Here is a 9087-nt window from a genome sequence, read left to right on the forward strand (position 1 = left end):
GCTGATATTATTAAGGAAGTACATCTACTTTCGGAAACAGTAGTCTACTATTTCACTGAAGTATTAGCATCATGACATTAGCCTGTGTTGCCCGGGCAACACATACTACAGTGGTCTATGATGTATCTGTTTTCAATCGTTAAAATAAACATTCCTCACATATACATTTTCGTTATATGATTTATTCTGACATTAGTAAACGATTTGTTGGTGAAATTACCATTACCTGTGGTTTCAAACCAGTGTAGCTCACGGCAACGCTGTAGCCTACCCTAGACACTAGTGTGAGTAGCTAACAAAAACTCCTCAGCTGTTCAAGTCAAACGGTGACAGAACATGTTCGGCACTCCCCTTACTCAAAAGTCTTTCAATAGTTGAAACAATCTGACTACTAACCTGAACTTCATTGCCACAGCCTAAACTTTGTCAATCTGTTCATGAAAATAATTAATTTCAGCCTTAACCGTACAACGGAACGTTAAATCGAATTCAACCAACGCAATCGCTACCAAGACCAACACAGCAGTAGTCTAGTACTGTACTGTAGTAGTATAATTTACCGGGGCAGCTTCTCCACACAGGGCTATATCGCATTTTGCGTTGTTACTGACAATGATCGCTACCAGTGAGCTTTTTATGAATGAGCGATTTTCTACTAAATAAATGTCAAGCTTATTTACGTTTTTGGGGGCATATTTTCAGTTAGCAGATGGTACTGTTTGAATCGCGATTCTATCTTCTGCCGGTAAAGTCGTAGAATAATCTTCAAAGGGGGTTCTTTATTAATGAATGAATGCAATATGAGTAGGCTAAATGCCTGAAAATATCACGAGAAGGGACAACTTAAAAGGACGTTTAAGTCATAGAGATTAGGTCAATTTTTACACCGGTCTGCCAAATGTATTCGTTTTGATTCAGCCTGTCAGCTGCCTCTTGCAGGGGAAATGAGAAGACATCATATTTCATTCGACACTTCACTCGTATTTTGAGTTGTAAATGAGCAGCAAAAAAAAGATGCTTTTAAATCTATGTAATCTTTATAAATAATAAGTAGGCCCGATGCATTTTTATATAAAATATACAGACCCCTGTGCAACCGACGCAAGCAAGCACACCCTACAATTTCCCCAGAAATTGTACCCTCTCTAGTTATTATTATTATTTAGATGACATCATGCTAATCACATTCAGTGAACCGATCCCTAGCATGGAGCCACTCCAGTGGTGCAGTGATCGGACTGTGAGGCTGTGGTCTTTCACAGGTACAACACTCCCTTCAAGGCCCAGATTCAGAAGTGGGTTCAGAACTTGTCCAACACCACCGACATCATAGAGAACTGGATGACGGTGCAGAACCTGTGGATCTATCTGGAGGCTGTGTTCGTAGGAGGAGACATCGCCAAACAACTGCCTAAGGTGAGATTAGACAGGCGGCTGTGAAGTCTGTTAAAATGATTTTCTAGTTACCGAGTAAGTAAAGGGCACTTTCTGAGTCTAGATGTTTCCCCCATAAGACCTGGCCATGCACTTTTGGTGGTTCGCTAGTGATATTCATGATCTATTAGTTTGAAGTGCTTATTTAGAGTCTATGTAATGGCATTCTTTATAAACTGTCTTGGCAATGCTAGGAAGCCAAGCGTTTCTCCAACATCGACAAGTCGTGGGTGAAGATCATGATGCGCGCCCACGAGATGCCCATCGTGGTGCAGTCCTGCGTGGGCGACGAGACCATGGGGCAGCTGCTGCCCCACCTGCTGGAGCAGCTGGAGATCTGCCAGAAGTCCCTCACTGGGTAAACACACAGGGCACTATGGGGGTAAACACACAGGGCAGTAGGGGGAAACACACAGGGCAGTAGGGGTAAACACACAGGGCAGTATGGGGGCAGTAGAGGGCGGTGTTGCCAGACCATGATGGTGATCTGTCACCACTGTGCTCGTGGCTCCAGCTACCTGGAGAAGAAACGTCTCCTGTTCCCTCGGTTCTTCTTCGTATCGGACCCCGCCCTGCTGGAGATCCTGGGCCAGGCCTCGGACTCCCACACCATCCAGGCTCACCTGCTCAACATCTTCGACAACATCAAGTGTGTCCGCTTCCACGACAAGGTGCAGGCCCCCCTCCACCCACCCCACCCCACCACGCACACACAAACACACACAACCCCCCTCCCCCCCCACACACACACACATGCTCCTGTGTGACAGGACACAAGCAGAAACATTTGAATGAAGAGTGTCGTGAAACACCCTTCATTCACACCTTGCACATCAAACAAACCATAGAATGTGTTCACAAAGCAGACGTTCTGTATCCAAATGGAGGGGGTTTCAACCTCTGGCCTTTTGATGAGTTAAATGTTCTGCTACTGAGATTTGCCCCTCCTCCAGATACCCTAACAGTTAATGTGTGTGTCTGTGTGTGTGTCTGTATGTCTCTGTGTGTGTGTGTCTGTGTGTGTCTGTGGGTGTGTCTCTGTGTGTGTGTCGGTGTGTGTGTCTGTGGCTGTGTCTGTGCCTGTGTGTGTGTGGGTCTCTGTGTGTGTGTGTGTCTGTGTGTGTGTGTGTGTGGGTCTCTGTGTGTGTGTGTGTGTCTCTGTGTGTGCGTGGGTCTGTGTGTGTGTGTGTGTGTGTGTGCCTGTGTGTGCGTGGGTCTCTGTGTCTGTGTGCCTGTGTGTGTGTGTGTCTGTGTGTCTGTGTGTGTGTTAGATGTATGATCGTATCATGGCCATCTCGTCCCGGGAGGGAGAGACAGTGGAGCTGGACCGTCCGGTTGTTGCCGAGGGCAACGTGGAGGTGTGGCTTAACGCCCTCCTGAAGGAATCCCAGAGGTCTTTGCACCTGGTGATCCGACAGGCGGCCTTGGCCATTCAGGACTCGGGCTTCCAGCTCATAGACTTCCTGGATTCCTTCCCTGCTCAGGTGAGCTGTGATCAAATCTATCTGGCCTTGATGGGCTTGTGATGTATATATTGTGCTGTTTTCTGTTTTCTGTAGTGTGTAGTTGTTGTTTAGTGTCTCCTTGCCCAATCAGCTGCTAGCTAACTCTGGGGCGATTACTTTTTAAATCGTGAGCTGTCCTTGTGAACTGTACAATTAATGAAAAGGCCACAACAGAGTCTGGGTTATACTTCATCGCAAAGTCAAATGAATTATAAAGTATTATTTATCTAACACCCTTTCATCCCTTGATCTGCAGTCAAACGAGCTATCCCTATCACACGGCTGGTTTCCACCGACAATTTAAATGTGTTGACTTCTTGACTAAGTACAGTTCAACAATGTCACAGCAAGGATTTCTAACAAGACCAATATCTGTATTATGAAAGATTTCAGATAGGAACAACCTGTGCTTCAGCCTTCTGCCCACACAGCAAGTGTTCATGAAGCTGACGCTTTCATCCAGAGCAGCGTTCCGAGGAGGGACTTGGACCTGCACAACCTCTTGACTCACAATCCAAGCTTTAACCTCTGAGCTCCATCTGTCGTACCCGTGTCCAGGTGGGTCTGCTCGGGGTGCAGATGATCTGGACCAGAGACTCGGAGGAGGCCCTGACCAACGCTCGCTACGACCGCAAGATCATGAACAAGACCAACCAGCTGTTCCTGGAGCTGCTGAACACGCTCATCGACATGACGACCAGGGACCTGGGCGCGGTGGAGAGGACCAAGTACGAGACCCTCATCACCATCCACGTCCACCAGAGGGACATCTTCGATGACTTGGTGAGTCCCAAACCATTCTTGCTGATATCGTGTCGGCCTGTTTCAGTGACACCAATTGCTATTGTAATATTGCGATCAGGGGTTGAGGACATTTTGAATACGTCATTGGATGATACGTCATTATTTCAGTTCCCGTCCACTGTTGCAATCTGCACACAACTAATCCATCCCTCTTATCCTCCTCTCTCCCTCCTCTCTCTCTCCTCTCTCCTCCCCTCTTCTCCCCTCTTCTCCTCCTCTCTCCCTCCTCTCTCCCTCCTCTCTCCTCCTTCCTCCCCTCTCCTCTCTCCTCCTTCCTCCCATCTTCTCCTCCTCTCTTCTTCCTCTTTCCTTTTCCCCTCCCCTCCTCACTCTCTCCCCTCCTCCCCAGTGTCGACTTCACGTCAGGAGCTCTATGGACTTTGAGTGGCTGAAGCAGTGTCGTTTCTACTTCAACGAGGACTCTGACAAGATGATCATCAATATCACTGATGTCAGCTTTGTCTACCAGAATGAGTTCCTGGGCTGCACAGACAGGCTTGTCATCACCCCACTCACTGACAGGTGTGTGTGTGTGCCTGTGTGTGTGTCTGTGCCTGTGTGTTTGTGTTGACCTCAGGCCCTGTGCCTGTATTTTATCATGAGTCATTTCCTCGTTGTTTTTCTGCTTTTTTGAGACATAATGTCAGTGTCCATTAGTGCAAATTAACCTCTTTATGTATTTGGAAGACAGAAAAGCATTCATTAGTGTGTGTGTGTGTGTGCGTGCGAGTGCGTGTGTGTGTGTATGTGTGCGTATGTGCGTGTGTGTGTGTATGCATGTGTGTGTGTTTGTGCGTGCGTATGAACGTGTGTGTGTGTGTGTGTGTCAGGTGCTACATCACGCTGGCCCAGGCCCTGGGCATGAGCATGGGCGGGGCCCCAGCAGGGCCTGCAGGGACGGGGAAGACGGAGACCACCAAGGACATGGGCCGCTGCCTGGGGAAGTACGTGGTGGTCTTCAACTGCTCCGACCAGATGGACTTCAGAGGACTCGGCAGGATATTCAAAGGTAGGAACTCCCTCCATTACATTACAGGATATTTAACAATGTCATAGAATAGAATATTATATAATACATGTAATGTTGCATAATATGATATCATATTCAGTAGTATAATGAAATATGATATAATATAGTGACTTGATGGGATTAATACATAATAGTAAATCCTTTATATTATTATATATAATATCATATATAGTAATGTAATAGAGTACAACACAATATCACATAATAAATATACTAAAATATATGTATTGTAATATTGTATAATATAATTAATATAATATTTAGTCATTCTAATCAATATTATATAATATAGAAATGTGATGAAAACATAATATAATGCCATTCGATGTAATGTGATGCAATGTGATGTGATGCAATGTGATGGGATGCAGTGTGATGGGATGCAGTGTGATGTGATGCAGTGTGATGCTATGTGATGTGATGCAGTGTGATATGATGCAGTGTGATGTGATGCAGTGTGATGTGATGCAGTGTGATGTGATGCAATGTGATGTGATGCTATGTGATGTGATGCAGTGTGATGTGATGCAGTGGGATGTGATGCAGTGTGATGTGATGCTATGTGATGTGATGCAGTGTGATGTGATGCAGTGGGATGTGATGCAGTGTGATGTGATGCAGTGTGATGTGATGCAGTGTGATGTGATGCTATGTGATGTGATGCAGTTTGATGTGATGCAGTGTGATGTGATGCAGTGTGATGTGATGCAATGTGATGTGATGCTATGTGATGTGATGCTATGTGATGTGATGCAGTGTGATGTGGTGCAGTGTGATGTGATGCTATGTGATGTGATGCAGTGTGATGTGATGCAGTGTGATGTGATGCAATGTGATGTGATGCAGTGTGATGTGATGCAGTGTGATGTGATGCAGTGTGATGTGATGCAGTGTGACGTGATGCAGTGTGACGTGATGCAGTGTGACGTGATGCAGTGTGATGTGATGCAGTGTGATGTTCCTGCTGTGACAGGCCTGGCCCAGTCTGGCTCCTGGGGCTGTTTTGATGAGTTCAACCGTATCGACCTGCCGGTGCTCTCCGTGGCGGCGCAGCAGATTGCCATCGTGCTGACCTGCAGGAAGGAGCGTCGCGCCAGCTTCATCTTCACCGATGGAGACAGCGTCGACATGAACCCTGAGTTTGGCATCTTCCTCACCATGGTGAGACATCCAGGGAAAGGATCCAAGCACTAAACACTTTACATTCAGATGACCTTAACTGCCATGTAACTAGCATATAACTACTTAGTTACATGCTAGTTATATGTCCCTCCTGTGGCTGGACCAATCAGAACCCAGGCTATGCAGGACGGCAGGAGCTCCCTGAGAACCTGAAGATCAACTTCCGCTCGGTGGCCATGATGGTTCCCGACCGTCAGATCATCATCCGGGTGAAGCTGGCCAGCTGTGGCTTCATAGACAACATGGAGCTGGCTCGCAAGTTCTTCACGCTCTACAAGCTGTGCGAGGAGCAGCTTTCTAAACAGGTGACCTCAGTGAACAACAGAATGACTTTGACAGAGTCGGGGTCGAGGGTTATGGGTCAGGGGTTAGGGGTGAGGGTAATGAGTGAGGGTTATGGGTGAGGGTCAGGGTTTGGAGTCATGGGTGTTGTATTGGGTTATATCAGACTGAAATTGTCTCGCAAGTATGAATATATGTGAATGTAAGTCGGCTTGATAGATGAGCCAGCTGTTTTCCCTCATATCTTCATATAGTGTACTTCCTGTTTACTTCCTGTTTACTTCCTGTTTACTTCCTGTTTACTTCCTATGTACTTTCTGTTCCCTTCCTGTTCCCTTCCTGTTTCCGCAGGTACATTACGACTTTGGGCTCCGCAACATCCTGTCCGTTCTGCGCACCCTGGGAGCAGCGAAGCGAGCGAATCCCACCGACACCGAGTCCACCATCGTCATGAGGGTGCTGAGAGACATGAACCTGTCCAAACTGGTGAGCAGCAGGCAGGAAAAAAAGAAAATATTAATTGAAAATGCTGGTAAAAACACAGTGGTACCATATGCATGTTTGTGTCTGTGTGGAACAGATCGATGAGGACGAGCCCCTGTTCCTGAGCCTGATAGAAGACCTCTTCCCTGGGATCCAGCTGGACAAGGCAGGCTACCCCGACCTGGAGACAGCCATCGACAAACAGGTGAGGGGAGAGAGAGAGGTGGAGGGAGAGAGAGAGAGAGACACAGAGAGAGAAGGACAGAGAGAGAGAGAGAGAGAGAGAGAGAGAGAGAGAGAGAGAGAGAGAGAGAGAGAGAGAGAGAAAGGGGGAAGAGAGAGTGAGAGAGTGAGAGACAGAGAGAGAGAGAGAAAGAGAGAGAGAGAGACACAGAGAGAGACACAGAGAGAGACAAACTTTACCAAAACAAAATACTGGCTGTCGTTCCTTGTGTTGTTGATGTATGGTTGCCTGTTGTTGTGCCTCTTGCTTTGGCAATACGGTTGTAATGACTGTTATGCTAATAAAGCTAAATTGAATTAAATTGAGAGAGAAGGACAGAGAGAGAAAGAGAGAGAGAGAGAGAGAGAGAGAGAGAGAGAGAGGGGGGTGTGAGAGACAGAGAGAGAGAGGTTGGAGGGAGAGACAAAGAGACACAGGGAGAGAGAAGGACAGAGAAAGAGAAAGAGAGACAGAGAGGTGAAGGGAGAGAGAGTGAGAGACAGAAAGAGAGGTGGAGGGAGAGAGAGCGAGAGAGAGAGAGAGAGAGAGAGGGAGAGAGGGGGGAGAGAATAAGAGACAGAGATAGGTGGAGGGAGAGAGAGGGGAGAGAGAGAGCTCTTTAGAACTTCTCTCCGCGTGCCTGCAGGTGTCAGAAGCTGGCCTGATCAGCCACCCTCCCTGGAAGCTGAAGGTGATCCAGCTGTTTGAGACCCAGAGGGTCCGTCACGGCATGATGGCCCTGGGGCCCAGCGGAGCCGGGAAGACCACCTGCATCCACACCCTGATGAGGGCCATGACAGGTACACACCTGCATCCACACCCTGATGAGGGCCATGACAGGTACACACCTGCATCCACACCCTGATGAGGGCCATGACAGGTACACACCTGCATCCACACCCTGATGAGGGCCATGACAGGTACACACCTGCATCCACACCCTGATGAGGGCCATGACAGGTACACACCCCTCCAGGCTGCTGCCAGCATCAAAGATACCTGAACCGATACATTCATACTGGAATATCACTTGAATAAAGGGAGTATGTTGTTGTAGTGTTTGTAATATTTTTATAGGGACTATTTTCTAACTTTGTAATATTTGTACAGTTACGATATTGTGATTCAAACTGTAAAAACTTGTCACAGCATATCACCGGAATGACAGTTTCAATGTCAAAAGCGGGTTGACTTAATCAACTCTGTGTGTGTGCGCTTCACGGTGTTTGTGTGCGCTTCACGGTATATGTGTGTGTGTTCAGACTGTGGCCAGCCCCACAGAGAGATGCGCATGAACCCCAAGGCCATCACCGCCCCCCAGATGTTTGGTCGTCTGGACGTGGCCACCAACGACTGGACCGACGGGATTTTCTCCACACTCTGGAGGAAGACCCTCAGAGCCAAGAAAGGTAGGAGGGAGGAGGGAGAGGAAGAGGGAGACCCTCAGAGCCAAGAAAGGTAGGAGGGAGGAGGGAGAGGAGGAGGGAGAGGAGGAGGGAGAGGAGGAAGACCCTCAGAGCCAAGAAAGGGAGGAGGGAGGAGGGAGAGGAGGGAGAGGAGGAAGACCCTCAGAGCCAAGAAAGGGAGGAGGGAGGAGGGAGAGGAGGGAGAGGAGGAAGACCCTCAGAGCCAAGAAAGGTAGGAGGGAGGAGGAAGAGGAGAAGGGAGAGAGACGTAGTAGATAAGGGTCCTCTGCACTGGTAGCAGAGATGTGGTTACTTTCCACTGCGTGTTGCTTTGTACCACTGAAACGCTGTTAGGACACTGCAGTTCTATTCCTTGATCTGCTGTACTCTCAGTCTATATGCTCTGTTTGAATGTCGCTTTGGATAAAAGTGTATGTTAAATTCATAAAAATGTCAAGTGTCAAATGTGGCAGAAGACCTGTTTATTGAGGTATATCCATCTAACAGTAAGTGTGTAAGGATGGATCTGTGTCAGCAGGCAGACCGGAACCCTAACCCGGAAAGACTCACGACAATTAGAAAAGGGTTGACAAATAATGCTTGGAGAGCACAGCAGACGACCGAGGAACACAAGTGCACAGTTCAGTGTCTGTCTCTCGCTTTGGTAAAGGGTTACTGCTACAGGAAAACCACCCAGATACCATTCTGCAGATACAAGATGCCCTTTGATTGGCTGTT

At 47.7% G+C, this 9087-nt stretch overlaps 1 protein-coding gene across 1 annotated transcript in view; it reads left to right on the plus strand.

Annotated features, from left to right (window-relative positions):
• dnah5 (dynein, axonemal, heavy chain 5) overlaps positions 1–9087 on the plus strand; it is a 71561-nt gene that overhangs the window by 22799 nt on the left and 39675 nt on the right. Inside the window, exons 31-43 of the mRNA XM_067237520.1 lie at positions 1263–1416; positions 1629–1792; positions 1949–2105; positions 2706–2918; positions 3498–3722; positions 4093–4265; positions 4574–4752; positions 5747–5934; positions 6066–6260; positions 6589–6723; positions 6818–6925; positions 7590–7743; positions 8206–8352. Coding sequence (XP_067093621.1) covers positions 1263–1416; positions 1629–1792; positions 1949–2105; positions 2706–2918; positions 3498–3722; positions 4093–4265; positions 4574–4752; positions 5747–5934; positions 6066–6260; positions 6589–6723; positions 6818–6925; positions 7590–7743; positions 8206–8352 — 2192 coding nt within the window. The remainder of the gene's footprint in view (positions 1–1262; positions 1417–1628; positions 1793–1948; positions 2106–2705; positions 2919–3497; positions 3723–4092; positions 4266–4573; positions 4753–5746; positions 5935–6065; positions 6261–6588; positions 6724–6817; positions 6926–7589; positions 7744–8205; positions 8353–9087) is intronic.

Source organism: Osmerus mordax, chromosome 6 (genome assembly GCF_038355195.1).
Source record: "Osmerus mordax isolate fOsmMor3 chromosome 6, fOsmMor3.pri, whole genome shotgun sequence".
Classification (NCBI taxonomy): Eukaryota; Metazoa; Chordata; class Actinopteri; order Osmeriformes; family Osmeridae; genus Osmerus; species Osmerus mordax.